This window comes from Cylas formicarius, unplaced genomic scaffold, assembly GCF_029955315.1.
Source record: "Cylas formicarius isolate icCylForm1 unplaced genomic scaffold, icCylForm1.1 PGA_scaffold_5__7_contigs__length_24384050, whole genome shotgun sequence".
In the NCBI taxonomy this organism is placed as follows: Eukaryota; Metazoa; Arthropoda; class Insecta; order Coleoptera; family Brentidae; genus Cylas; species Cylas formicarius.
In genome coordinates, this window is record NW_026844341.1 from 17,899,004 (window position 1) to 17,914,238 (window position 15,235).

The 15,235-nt window shown below is 38.2% G+C and overlaps 1 protein-coding gene across 6 annotated transcripts; it reads left to right on the forward strand.

Annotated features, from left to right (window-relative positions):
* Positions 1-83: 83 nt before the first annotated feature.
* Positions 84-15,215, forward strand: LOC132701681 (uncharacterized). Of its 6 annotated transcripts, XM_060669793.1 has the most exons (13): positions 84-216; positions 275-1,100; positions 1,158-1,343; positions 1,407-1,590; positions 2,681-2,728; positions 2,788-3,205; positions 4,366-4,816; positions 4,870-5,366; positions 7,645-7,808; positions 7,861-7,969; positions 11,979-12,176; positions 12,230-12,483; positions 14,762-15,215. In XM_060669793.1, exons 2-13 carry the CDS (start codon positions 364-366, stop codon positions 15,092-15,094), a joined length of 3,579 nt encoding a protein of 1,192 aa, XP_060525776.1. In that variant the 5' UTR covers positions 84-216; positions 275-363; the 3' UTR covers positions 15,095-15,215. The 6 variants fall into 6 exon arrangements, with proteins under 6 accessions (XP_060525776.1, XP_060525772.1, XP_060525775.1 ...); XM_060669789.1 differs by having other exon boundaries at positions 91-1,100; XM_060669792.1 differs by having other exon boundaries at positions 113-1,100; positions 1,407-1,528; positions 2,628-2,728.
* Positions 15,216-15,235: the final 20 nt, after the last annotated feature.

Sequence of the window (15,235 nt, forward strand, 5' to 3'; positions counted from 1 at the left end):
TTAATTTTGGTCAATAGAATAAGAAGAAAAATTGTATGAAATGGTCAAATGATCCTTGGCCATTAGCTTAATGGAAGTAAAGAAGAAGATGAAGGACCTTACCAAAAGCTCAATTGCAACAATTTTTTATTTATGTCTTTAGTTGTTCTTGTGATAAATGCTGATAGAAACAGTTTTTTTTTTACTAGAATATAACGACCTTGAACAGTTAATCTGGTTTGAAATATGAAGAAGTCTAACTCTACATCGTGTTTTACGCTAGGACTAATTTCAGTGCCACTTGGTAGTGAAGATTTAGATTATGAACCGGATGGATTTGAGTTGGAATCGGATACAGACTCAAAAAGTGCCGCTAATGTTGAAATGAGAGTAGTTGCCAATAGCGATAATACAGTCTTAAGCGATTTCAATAGTAACAAATTTGGGAATTTTAGAAAAAATTACATAGGACATGTTGATGTCGGTGCGGATTCTTTTCGAAAATGTTACGCAGTCCATAACAATATTCGTGATTTTTCGGACACAGCGACTTTTCTAGATAGTGATAGTGATGATGAAAGTGAAGTTAACATTAATGCGAACAATTTTATGAATCTCAGTGGACCTTCCCTTGCTATTGGGGAAAGTTACAGCGAGGATAGACAGTTGCATAATAATCCTGAGGATAGCGATTTCGCGGAAGGCTGTTGTAGCAGTCATGTATCTTATGATAACTCAATTTTACATGGGGAAGTTGAAAATGGAGACAGGCATTTTTATGAGGCCTGTCCGGATTCAAGAGAAAGTGGTATAACTGATAAGTCCTCTTTACACATTGAAGACTGTATTGAGGAAAATTCCCGCTTTAGCGAATCAACAATGGAATATATAAAACCCAACATTACACTGCAGACTGGGGATCATATCAACCCTATAAAACCGTTCAACTTTTCAATCACGCTCACAGAAAATTCTCGGAGGATCGTGGTTCCTAAAACAGTGAAAAGGAAAAAAGCGTGGAATAACAAGTTCCTTGCAGAGCAATTGAAACTGACCTTAAAGGACGAAATCATTAGTTTCATTCCCAAAAGCAGCGAAGAGAAACCAGTTTCCCAGGCATCGTAAGTTAGCAGGTGTCCGTCGCTTAGGTCACACTTTGTTTTTTTTTATGCGATTAGAATCCACTCGGACCGTTCTTTTAAAATACCCCTGAAGAGGCCTCCAACGAGAACAAAACCATCTTTGTTTACCGTCACCGTGAGCGAGCAGGGCGAAAGGGGCGTGTCCAACGTACCTCGATTTCAATCTTTCAGTTCCGATATTACTCATAATGAGAACGACGATATTATATCCATCTCGGCGAGGTGAGATGGCGGTCGCGCGCCATTTTTGATTTGGATGTTCATACCATTATGGCGCTTTTGCAGTAGTTTTGTCCTCGAGTCCGAAGATGTTACCAAAGATGAACCCTTCAGCCCCAGGGAAGAATCCGCCAGCCCCACAGAAAAAGGCGCCAGCCCCACGGAAGACACCAAGTTCCCACATCCAGGTGACTTTAATGAGAAAGTGAACCAGTGGTTTGAATCCATAGAACCCACCCAGTCGAGTCCAGTATGTTTGGTTTTCTTTTATATTTGATACCCAATGACATTTAATCTCCAAGGGAGCCTTCTAAATAACCCCGAAGTAAATTGTTTCTAATAGTTCTAACAGGGTTTTTATACCATTTTATTACCCAATAACATGGTGCAACACAAAAACCAACCGATTTAAAAACCCCCGCGGGAAAAAAAAAGTATGATTTTTTATAAATGATAAAACATTAATTAGATGTATAATCTTGTATATTTGTTGTTATTCATGGTTAGAGCACTAAGGCTATTTATGATTATTATTTATTAAATACTGTTTTTGAAATCTTTATGATACAAGGCCTAAACGAATATAAACATTAGGGCGTAAAAATAGATATAGAAGTCACAAAACTTTTCACACAATTTTTTAATATTTGTATACCACAATCTTTATAGGAATTAGGTGCTGAGTTATAAATTAGGGTAGACGTAACAAATGTTCTCCTGGTGTGCATCATTTCACTGAAATATTAGTTCTGCTAAGTAACCTTTTCCTTTTCCTTTGATTTTAAGATTTATGCAACTGACATATATCCGCTCTGCGCAATGAAACAGTATTTTTAAATTAATAAATTAGTTTTAAATTTGTTATATGATTTTTAACATATAATATAACACCTATTTTTGCAGATTTGTCAAAAACAAGTGGACTCAAATATAAAGTGTTTTACGTCATTGCAATCGGAATAAGATATTCTATTAAACACATATATAGTATACAGGGTGTTCCATTTAAAAATATATGATGTAGGGTTATATATCTCAGAAAATTAATAGGCGGCTACTGACCATACATTTTGTTTTTTTGTTTACCTTCATATCTGTAAAAACAAAAAAGTTACAGTCAATTAAAATGCGATCAAGATAAATTGAACGGATGGTACAACTCCAAATTCTTGAATTCACCATATTAAATGAGGACAGGGCAATATCAATGATCAAAAACAAAATAACCTTTTTACATTATTTTGTTTTGTTACATGTTACATCTGCATCCAAAAATTCAAACTAAAGTAGGGTTAGAAATTAAGAAACGCCGCTTTTATCACGCATACACGTCATTCCAGAACGGTGCCAAGGACAGTCTGCCAGCTGAGCCGTTAAAGCGGTCCAGGGTGAGTCCTTATTCACGCAGAGAAAGATTTCACTTCAAACTCGGTTCCTTGTCATTCAGGTGCCTCCCATTTACAAAGGGTTGTGCTATTGGCACGTATTTCCGTACCCCGGGCGCCAATGCACCAGAATGAATTGTAGGCTCGCCCATTCGGTGCGTGATCTGCCCGAGCACAAGTGGCAGGAACTATTGCAGCTCCCCGAGAAACAACTGCTCAACGCTTATGATTACGCCAAACAATATCCCGCGTTCTACGAGCAGATTTTTGAAAAGTTCGCTACGGTTTTCGCCGAAAGGGGAATGATCCGTCAAACGGTCGATATCGTCGACCACATATTCGCCACAAATATGTCTCGGTTCTGGAAAACCAAGTGCCTCGAGGTAGTGTTCAACGAGCTGCAAAAGTCAGACTTGTCGTTTCACGACGCGGTAGAAACCGTGTTGGTCCAGATTGGCTTGGGCAAATTCCCGGACCTGGGTGAGTGACAAAATTTTTAAACAAGACAAAGCTCGAAAAAATGTAAGAACAAACTAACAGTTATTGCGAATAGCGTTGAGAACGTCTTATCAATAAAAAAAATGATAATAATTTATCGAGGATTTTTCGTGATTTGCGGTTATTTATCGACGATTTATTTGGATTAATCAGTGACGTCTTTGTTTGCTTGTTCTGGATCGTGTTAACCTGGTTTTGCCCCAAGGTTATATTGATTTATATGGACTTGTCGATGATTTAACAAAAATTGTTGGGGATTTACAGGCATTTATTTGTTGAAAGTGATTTATGGTTAACAAACTTGCTCTTTTTAACAGGTGGCTTTGAAATCGGTCCCCCTTTTTCAGTTGGAAATTAAAAAAATGCTCAAGTAGATCAGGTTTATTTTGTGTTTTTGTCGCCAATCAATGTAATACAATTTTCCGTGCCGTCGTTGATCAAAGTGTTGATATTTCGAAAATTGAACAGAGGCTTTTACTTGATGAAAATTCGTTTAACAAAATAAGTAAGAAATAAAAATTAAGATTTTCACGAAATTATATATTTGATAAAGACACGGTGTTGTCGAAACAATTGTCATGTGAATATATATAATTTCGTGATAATCTGAACTTTTAGTTCTTATTTATTTCATTAATATTTCGTTTTGTTCTTTGTTTATAATGCTCTTACAAAAACGATTTTTACGTATTGTTCGGGTTAAGAATTTTAAATTTACGGGCATGATGATTTAAGTAAATTTCCTGGGGATTTATAACAAATTGTTTGTCGAAATCACATGACGGCGCACAAAATTATTGACATTTATATACTAACATTAAACGATTTGCAGCGATTTACAGTTGTCGGTAGATGATTCAAGTGTTTTAAATTTTTTTTTTCAAAATACGGGTTTCCGTTTGCTTTTAATGCGATATCAGTGAGGTGATATCTTCGGGATATATAACTAACTAGAGTTCGGCTTGAAAGAATAACGAACTTTTTTGGTAATTTATCGAGGATTTGGATTTATCGGTGACGCCTTTGTTTTGCCCCAAGGTTGTATTGATTTAGATGGATTTAGGTATCAGTTGCGTTGCTCGCGTACGTCAGAGTATCAGTAGTGTAAGTGTCCCGCGTAGGTTTTACCCGCGTGATTGCAGGCGATCAGCTCGTCAGCCTGATCGCGTCAGATTCACACCTGCGCTCGAACTGGCCGATACTGAGGCGGCTCGTCGTCGCCGGTCACAAAATCGATGGGACCGTCGCCACCAAACTAATGTCTAACCTCGCTAGACCGCCCGTCGATGGAAGGGTATGCGCGGACGTATGTCGCTTGTTGTCAAGATTCAATTTCGCGGATAAACGGGAAATTCCCGCCGACATCATGGCCGCCGTAGAGGCCGCGGCCGCCGCCCCTTCGCACGTACCAAGCCGCTCCCCAACGGGCATTTTTAGACTGCTAACTCCGCCTCCGTACCCTGTTCACCGGTTCACAACGGAGCCACACCCCCCCACGGTCGAGGCGGAGTCGCGGGACATACAAAACAAGCAAGACATCGACGAGAGGTTGACGTCATCGCATCGATGCGATTCGACGGTCGCTTCCAACAGGTGGGCGTGGCTGGATGACGATTCGCCGTTTCGATTCATCGTGTCCTTTTCAGTTTCACGGGGGGCGGGTCTTGGTCGACGCTCTCGTATACAAATGACGAAACGTCGCCAAGGTCGAGTCCGGGATTCGTGTACAACTGCCACGGTGCTCAGTACGACCCCATCGAGGATTACGGACCGTCGACGAAGAGAAAGCGACTCGATTCGGGTAGTTCAAATGGGCCGCCGTCATCGAAGACTCCTCTATCGACGATAAAACCGCCCGAGCACCCGAGGTTCGGGTACCCGCGTTTCGACCCCGCCTACCGCTTCAACGTGTCGCTGCATAACCTCTATACCCGCGAAACGAACAGCGTGGACGTCGACGAAGATGACGTCATCCGATTAAACAGTGCTGTCAAGAGCGGGGACGGGCGCACCTTCCTCGAACTGCTCGAGAAATACAAAAGGCCTTCGACGGTGCAGAATTTCATCACGATGACGTTGGCACACCTCAAGGGAGCGAAGCAACAGGCCGCGAAGAAGTACGAGGACCTGCTCGCGTCCATTGGTAAATCTACATGGTGTCCCATCCGGAACATTTTTCGATCTGTCATGGGAAAGCTTTAAGTAGCAAACGATATATTTCTGGATATACCGGAAGTGGGGGTCAGCTTGCTTAGTGTAAATGGAACTCCTTTTTCAGATCCCTAGGAAATTGCAAACATTTATCTTTTTCCCATGTGGAACCCTTTAAGAAAATATTCTGTTGAACAAATTTAGGTAGTAATTTCGCCAATTAATAATACGGATAAAAATACAATTAAAATAAAGTTGAGAAAACTGGTGAAAATCAATATTTTCAAATATTTTCTAGAATCCTATCTTATTTACAATTAAAAATTAGGGCTACTTTTTGTATTATTCATATATTAATTGAACTCTAAGCGCAGACCAAGTAAAACATAAACATATGCATTCCGATTCCGGATTATTGTAGTTTTTTCAGTTTAATTTTAATAACAGGGTAAGTTAATAGCGCAAAAATTTACAGGATTCTACAATGGAAAAGTTTACAGATATTGTTCAGTCTGCAAACATCATTTTTGACTTAAAATGTTAAATATCTCAGAAACGGCGAAATTTAGGTAAATGTTATTTTACGTGAAATATGTCCACAATAAGGAACTTTGTTCTATTAAAAGAACCACGGTTCCCAAAAAAATAATTTCGTAGTTCTATGTAACAAATATAAGCAATTAAAAACTGTAAAATTTAAGTCCTCTTTGAAACGCGCTGTCATTGGCTGTAACCGGTTGTGACGTCACAACGTGTTCGTCTTGGTGGTTTTAATTTTACTTTTAGCCTCGATCCTGTCGCTTACTTTTGTTATCCTGTGTTCAGTATAAAAAAAGTTTTGAAAATGACTAATGCCGATTTTTTAAAAGGTAAATCTGATAATTTACCGTCTTACATACAAAACACCGAAAGTTTTTCTTTTGCTGAGGTTCGCGGTGTTAAAGCTAAAAGAAAGTTTAGCCAGTACCAATACAGTATTGTATAAATTTTACAAAAAATTGTACAAATAAAGTGTAAATTGTTCAACAAAAAAAAAAAAACAAAAAGGATTTTTTTATTTTTTTTTCTTTATTTTATATACATGCGAAAGCCATTCCTATGTTTGAACAGTTAAGGTTAAAGTGACACCTGAACATAATGTTAATAAAGGAAGAAAAAGTTTGACGTTTTACGGGTTGTATTCGAACACAGCATGATTTGTAGTATTGTTTTTGTGTTGCTTCCATTATTATCGTGTAGAGTACACTAAGCAGAAATACAAACTGGCGTAGATTAAGTACAAACACCAACAGTAAACGTAAATAATATAATTCTCGACCTATGACCTGAGAATGTAACGTGTCGCCGTATCGAGCATTTAGTGTCGTTTTTAAGGAATAGTCGGGTGTCATAACTTGAATTATTTGTTGCAACTTAAATATGGAGTTTTGATATTTGCTATGCGTTATTTCTATACATAAACAAATGTATTAAAGAATTTTAAGAAAAATGTTCAAGTTCCCTATTTTCCGGGGAACGCAAAAAACATGTTGCATTTAACATAAGAAAGTTAGCAGCACTTTTGGTATATCCGGTTATATCTACCACCATCTTCAATATATTTTAGCCGGATGGCCCTCAGTATTTCCCATGACAGATCGACTGAGTTGCCTGTAGGACACCCTGTACACTTATTACTCAGTAAACATCCAGTTTTTTATCGTGAATAAACTGGGTGCCACTTTTTGCTCCTTTTTGACCAAAATAGAAACAAATTGGTCCAGTCTCTGAAAATTTTACAAATAATTTATGTATTTTCTCTTCTTCCTTCTTTTTTCTTTTCTACTCGCGGGCTTATCATAAAAATAAAATCTACTAAAGCTTGTGAAGAACACGGCTGAAGTTATATAATTTAAGTAATCTAACTACTAACACCTTACCTCAGACTCATTGAATTATAAATTCGCAAAACCAAAATAAAATTCTTCATTCAGATGAAACTGGAAGTCGTCTATGTTATTATTTCTGATGTCAGTTTTTCTTAAATTTTTTTTCTTTTATAGAATGCAGAATATTTTTTATTGTTGACGATATAACTATTACGTTTAAAATAAGAACTTTGTTGACTTGAATTCCTTAACTTAAAGGAAAATAAGGTATAATTTTTGTAAAAGGGAAATGGGAATTTCGATTACATGCAAACTACGAAAACAAAGCAAAAATTGGTAATTTCGTTGAAAACTATGAAGGAAATTTGGTCTTGTCGGCGCATTGTAGGGTTCGATTTTCAGAGAACGAGTTGCCGAGCTATTATGCGAACAAAGACATAAGGGTGATACTCGAGGTGGTCACTATGAACCTGCTGTTTGAGCTGGAGAAGTCGAGCGTTCTGTGTCTGGAGGCGCAGGCTCTACTCGAACGCTTCTCCGACTGGGACAGCCTGGTGACGTCACGGGTAAGTTTGGGGGCGGGGTCGAGCGACGTCACTTACCCGGTTCTTCCCCTAGGTGTTTACGAATCGCATGCGCGTCTCGCTGATCGGCCGTTACCTCTTCATCGCTAGATTATTGGCGCCCTGCCGCCCGGAACTAACCTATGAGATTGTCATTTGTCCGAGTAAGTTGGGGGGGGGGGGGGGCGAAATTCGTGAAAATGGCGGCTCAAAATGACAGCAGTTATTTAACTGGCTATACTTGGAACAAAACGACCGGTTTCATAAAAAGAAACAAAACGGATCTTAAACATCCTAAATCTCTTTTTGCACTGTACTATGCGTTTGTTCATAGTAAACTTTCATTCGCTTCAGTCGTTGGGAATTCTAATTTTTAAGATATCTTGCATATAAAACTAACACTAGCGTTGAAAACCACAACTACAACCACATTAGATCAAAATTTACATTTCTAACTCTCCAAAACAAAAGAACGCAAATAGACCTGTTAATGCTCCACAAAATTTTAAACGATCAAGTCGACTCTCCATTTCCTGTTGTCAAAGATTAATCTGCGAATACCAATGCGTGACGCAAGAGACAGGGCTCTCTTTGATGGCGACCGCTACCGAACCAACATAGGACAGAACTCTCCGATCACTAGATTACAAGATATATTTAATTCTCGTAACTGCTTTCTCGATGTCGATATTTTTGTTACTCCTATTAAATGTTTTAAATGCAGGGTGGAAAAATATTTTCTAGGACATAATACGACATAGAAGACCCTAATTAAAATGTAATCTTGTACTAGTCTATATGCTATGATGTGCTGATGAGTGTTAAAATTTAGATTTATTTGTAAACCTATCTTTCTAAGATACAACGGGGATGCTTTTTTGGGTACTTTGTACCCGTACGGGAGAAAATACTCTTGTGCCTCACGGTCCAGCACAGCGATTGGTACGGAAAATACTCAGACATAGTAGCCAGGTATACTTCGACCAGATATATAGTGCTCTTACAACCGACCCTGTGATTAACTTTGAATACTGTTTATTACTCCAAAACCGTAGCCCCTGCCGAGCAGACCCTTACCCGTCGCCATCCAGGACCATCATAGGAATTTATCTAACAAGCGGGATATAAGTATGTTGTCAATCTTTTTCGCCTAGCAATTCTTGAAATATGTACATAAAAAAAATAGTACAAAATAACAATTTATTACGTTCTATTTCATTCCATTTCTACATAGTATATGCAATATACTATATTATACAAAATATTAAATATAATAATAATAATAAAGTATCAGTCGCTTAAAAAATCGCCACTATCGCTACTATCGTCATGTTTATTGTTTGGAACTGAAAATCTATTTTCTCCAAAAATGTACGCTACTCTATGGCACAACTAAGTTTGTCAGTACTTTTTTATGCAGTTCTTCTGCGTGTTGCTCTTTAAAAACTCGCGAAGTATCAGCATCTTCTCTCACTTTCCTCTTAACTATCCCATTTGCAACATTTACAGTTGACTTCGGAGCTTTGGTCGCGTCGCTTGTTTTTATTGCTGCTCCTACTCCCCCTTCTGAATTTCTTATATAATTGTAAACATTCAAAACAATTTGTTTAGCATCCGAAGACAAATGCATCCGTTTTTTTTTGTTTGCTGAGGTAGTTCGTCTTCTAAATTGTCGTCTTCTTACAGGGGAACCAATTCAAACAAAAAACAGGAACCTTCAAAAAATGTTTAGTTGTAAGTTTGTAATAAATATTTATCTGCATTCTTACCTTTATCTGTTACCTGTTGTTGTTTACAAATCGAAGAAGACACAAAAATACAAGAAGAAGAATGTTGTTAATCGACAGGCACACAAGACGAAAATGATTATTTTCAAATTTACCTGTAAGATAAGGTACAGGTACTTACTCTTACCCTTTGAATTATCCAGTGGAAACCGCCTCGCAGACCTACTTAATGCAAAATGAAAATTCGTTGGGATGGGTTTTACCACGATCCTGCGAAGGTCTGCGGTTAAGATAACGTAAAAAATGCACTATATTTTTGGTCGTATTATACCTGGCTATTATACCCTACCCCAGTTACTGGTTTGTTCTGAATTGCGAGTTACGTTAAAAATCCGTGTTTTTCAATAGTTTTTTTCTGATTCAGCTTCTTGTAGAATTCTTGAAAGCTACAGGGAGTGCTTCTACCCGTAGTGGCAAGTAAATTCTAAAAATATATAATGACTCTATGTAGAGTTGTGTAGAAACAATTTTACTTTAATATCGTTACAGAACTTTTCACTGGTTTTCACTGTTTCTTTAGAGAAAAAGTTTTTATTTCCACGCATTTTCGCTTTCGAACTACATCAATATTTTTATTCAATGAATCCGAAAAAAGGTTGTATTAAAAAAATGCTGCGGAAATTTGGGGTTTTGCTTGAAATATTTTTTCGAACAAACAAACGCATAATAATTCATTATAAAATAATGATAGATAACACTCTACAATTTGCAAGATGTTATTTAAAACATTTTTCCACCAGTGAATGAAAAAGTGGTCAATTGACCAATCTCAACACTACTGTTATCTATTATGCCCACTTCCGTTCATAAGATCCTTTTTTATAGCTTTGAAATCGTATCACACTTTATAGTTCGCGAATCACGAAATGAAGATGTTAAAATAACCTTTTGTGCTTAAAAATTGCATTTTTCATTATAGTTTGAAATGCTAAGTGCTTGACCCAACTTTTGGTAATATTCTTAACATTGGGGTGCTTAGTTTCGAAATGGAATTAAAATGTTAAATACCAAAGAAACAAGATATAGCCCTGGATCTCCCACGTTTCCCGGTATTTGATTTTTTTCAACGCAGTTTGTTTTCTGATACCATGCAGTACGTGGTAATAGTAAATGACGTCATCGCGTCTAGATTGGGGCGACAATCAACGATTTTTTCAAATATCTCGAACAGCGTATGCGATAGACGAAAACCGTAAATACAAAAATTGTTACTCTTGATACGGCCAATAACACTGTTTGAACCGATTGGCCATATATTTTACGAATTTTGATTTGTGGTTAATAATATAATAACTTTCACGGTCCTTTTGTCCACAATTGAAAAATCCTGTATATAATCAAAAAACTGCCTAAAATAAAAGTCATAGCCTCGGATCTCCCACATTTTCTGGCTCTAAAATTTTGCCGATCGGTTGAATAGTTTTTGAGAAAATCATTTTAAAAAATATATATTTGGTGACATTTCACTACGCTCATTTTCTGCTGTTTAGAGTTGCGTACCAACTTTTACTTCCTTGCCAAATTTGAAGTCGATGACTACATCTTCGAGACACCTATGACGTTTTAGAATATAGCACAGAATATTGCGAACACCCTGTACAATATGTGAAAACCTTAAATACAAAAGTCCATAGCTGTCCATACGGGCTATATAGAACTGTGAAAGAAACTGACAATATCAATATAAAGGGAGCTCAATTTTCAGCTTTTTGTAAATTGCCGACGCACCCTGTACATTTTAAAAAAATTATCAAGAATAGGTTTTTGGCCCGGATCTTGAGCGTCGTTTAGTTAAAGAATTTTTTTGATCACATTTACCATCTTGGAGAAATGTTTTTTTTCTCAGTAACTTGCAAGTGCGATTTTTAATTTTTTAAAAATACAGCCCCCCCAGTTTCAATAGGCTTCGTTACGGAGCTAAGTGGATGGCTTCAACTTTCAAAAAAAAAAAAACAGTTGAAAATCTAAAAAAAAAATGTACGCCTTGGTTTGATCAGACGTATTTTTTACTGTGTGTAGCTCGTGCACGGCTTAAAAGGAGCCAAATTTGAAGGTCGTGCTGCAAATCGTTCAAAAGATATAGCCAATTAATGCCAGCTCTACAGAGAAACGAAGGACGGAGAACAGAAAAAAAAATTTTTTTCCATCGATTTTTCGAAAGTAACAAGAATGTATTGATTGAAGTTTGAAGCGATTTGATTTAGGGGGGGGGGTCATGTGCCTTATTTTTGAAATTATTGCGACGTATATGACAGTTTTCAAAATCTTTGCAGCGTATTTGTTATTGCTAACGGTGCACTACAGATAACACTATCGAGTAAAATAATTTAGAAAAAATATTTGGAAAGCGGTTCACATTTTTCCAATTTTTTTTTATTCGATTTAGCTTTCCACCTGCTCGAGCCATACGATCGCTGGCCCGTCCAACCGACTGACGCGCTCGACACTATCCTGAAGTCGGACTTGCAGGCTCGAAACATCACGCTCAGGAAACTGCTCGAGATCGGCTACGTCAAGAACGTCCAGGTAGTGATGGAATTGTACAGGAGCGTGGTCGTCAAAAAGGTCGACGTGTGGAAGTTCAGTGAGTTGGCGGCGAAACTCCGCCTTCTGAACGCTCTACGGGTGTTTTTCCAGACGTAGGACCGTTCTTCGACCCAATGATGGTGGTGCTGATCAATCAGTCGGACTCGATCGCTTTAAGGCAGATCCTGCCCGACATAGGCGCGTTCTCCGATTTAATGACGAAGGACACGCTGCGCGGATACATGTGCGCACTCCAAGACCTCAGTGTCAAGAACAACTCCGTCACCCAGTCGGAGTTGTATGGAGTGTACGAGAGGTGCATGCAGCGTGGCATTTACCAGCCGATCACTTGCGAGGCGGGCGTTGTAAGATATAAAAAATTATTTGTTTTTAGTTCATATAGCGCCATCTATTGTAACATAGTGAAAGCCTTTTTATAAAACTAATTATTTAACGTTTCGCCAATCATCCTGTTGGCTTTTTCAGAGCTTGACTGGAACCGGCTCGCATTTTACTCTGTACCTGCTTTTATATTGTTGGAGGGGGCGGAGCTAAATGAGGGTTATAAACACCGTCTCGGATGACTGATTCCCGAATTGGTGACCGAGTCCTAGTTAAGATTGTTACGTTGCTTGTAGATTTCTATAGACTCTCGGATTTTTCGTTGCTAGAAGAATTGATTATATGCGAAAATTTAGTTTTATCGAATAAAATTTTATGTCCGGTTTCGTGATTGTGTTCGGCCACTGCTGATGAGTTTATTTATCTTAGCCTTAAGGTTCTTTCGTGTTCTTTGAGCCTAGTTGATATTTTTCGTCCGGTCTCTCCAATGTATTCTTTGCCGCATATGCATGGAATGCTGTAAACTCCTGGCATCTCAAATGGAATTTTGTGTTTGACGTTATACTTGTGTAGAACTTTTGATATATAGTCAGTGATGTTTTGAATATAAGGAAGGACAACTGTGGCAAGTGTGGAATTGCTTTCGGTTTCATTACTATTGGAAGGTTGTGGTGAAATGTATTTTGTGATGGAACGCTTAATATCTTTCATCTGGAAATTATTAGAGAGAAGAGCAGAGGTAAGGTGTTTTAATTTTACATTCGATGACTCGGGCTGAGATAGTTTTACTTCTCTGTAAACAAGAGAGTTGATAACCGATGATTTCTGGGCCGGTTGGTGATGTGTATCAGTCTATGTGCTAGGTTTCCTGTAAACCCTATGTTAGGTCTGATTTCCTATCGATCCATCTGTAAGAATATCTTCGATCTTTTCCTGATATTCATTTGTGTTCGTGACCACCGTAGCGTTTCCTTGATCTGCTTTTAGGATTAGATTTTAGAGATTTTAGGGCAATGCGTTCAGGCTTTGCAATATTAGATTTAGGGGGTTTTGATTTTTTAAAGATTTTGGCGGTTTCAAATAGAATTTCATTAGCTGTTTGAGGTGGTAATAGTAGTAGTTTGTTTAGGATAGACTCGGCATTTGAAATGAATTCCTCTTTTTTATCATTATCATCAGTTTCAGCCAAGCTCTGGAGAAGCCAACAGGACGATTGGCGAAACGTTAGCGAATTTTCAAAGTGATATGTATGACGTGGTCATGGAATTTATATAAAGATCACATTTACAATCCGTGTCATAGCCACAGCCAAAATTATGAATGTTTAATTTTTGCAAGTCATGGAATAACTAATAATTAAGTTACAGCAGGCTATAATCTAGCGATTATTTTTATCAGACTAGTCATTGTCGCATTGATCCCTGTAGCAGACAATAAAGGTAAAATATAAAATATTCCATTCATATATAATGTAAACAAGATTGGTCCCCGAACCGTGCCTTGCTGCACACCATACCGTACCGGAAGAGAGCAGCTCAGGGTGTCACCTAAATTTAACCTTTTGCACTCTATGAGGTAATTAATTTTTTTACGAGCCCTCTCAAGTCCCTCCAACAAGATATGTGGTGCGACACAGTGTCGAATGCCTTGGCCAAATCAAGAAAAACAGTAATACACTTGTTTCTGTCCTTAAAAGATCGGACTGTGCCGCCAGCTATCTCGAACAACGCATCTTCCGTGCCTAATTTCCTAAAACTAGATTGATTAATGTCGAATAACGCATTTTTTTTTCTAAAAATTGTTTTAATCCAATTTCAATACACTTTTCAACCCGATTTATATAGAGGGATGATAACGGATTCCTTAAAAATGTCCAGGAAGACTCCCTTGGAGACTTAACCAAATATAGTAGTGACTTATTGAATTTCTCAGCTATATCCTGGATGATGTATATGTGTGTATTTATTTAATGTGATAACGTTACAATTAATACAAATGCTTACGCTAAATTACCTTCTAAGTAACCTCGTTTCGACGTGGGTCTCGTACCGCTTTTGCAAATTTTTTGTGGAAAAAATCACTTGTGTGTTATATTTGTTTAATTTAACTATTTATCATGTATTTATGAACATTTTAATGTTGTTACATTATAATTCCAAAGCTACCAATCATATTTAGGCAACACTCATCCTCACCCGTCCCTTGCCTAAATGCCTGTGAATGACATGTGGTCTCTAGGCAGGTGGGCGTGGCCCGACGTCTCGCTTTTACGTTCATTGGCCCTTTTTTCCTCTGTCGCAGAAAATGAATTATGTGGTACAGCTCAAGACGGACATGCTCAACTGTGAGATCGATCTGATCATCTCATACTACTTTTATCAGCTGCGCAAGAACAGGGGCCTGCCGCCAGGCAAGGCGCCCCTCTCATTTAACATCATTCTGCCCGGTTCGTTGGCGTCCTCGAAAATCGACTTGCTGAAGAACGCGGCGCGCAGCTCCGAAGAGATAAACAGCATCGTCAGGTGCCGGCTATGGAGCCTCTGCTCCATCGACTCGAAGTATGTCTCGCCGACCCAGGTGAACGTCTCCAAGCACGAGTTGGTGAAGTATCTCCAGAACAACGCGAAACCGTAGCACGGGGCGACTTCGTTTTTGTACATATATATTACATATATATATTTTTTGCGAATTACCAGTTGTTTTATTTTAGCAGACCAGTCCCCGGCCGCTGTCCAGCGGCCGGGCGACAGCATAAAGCGACCCGTTAGAGTAAAT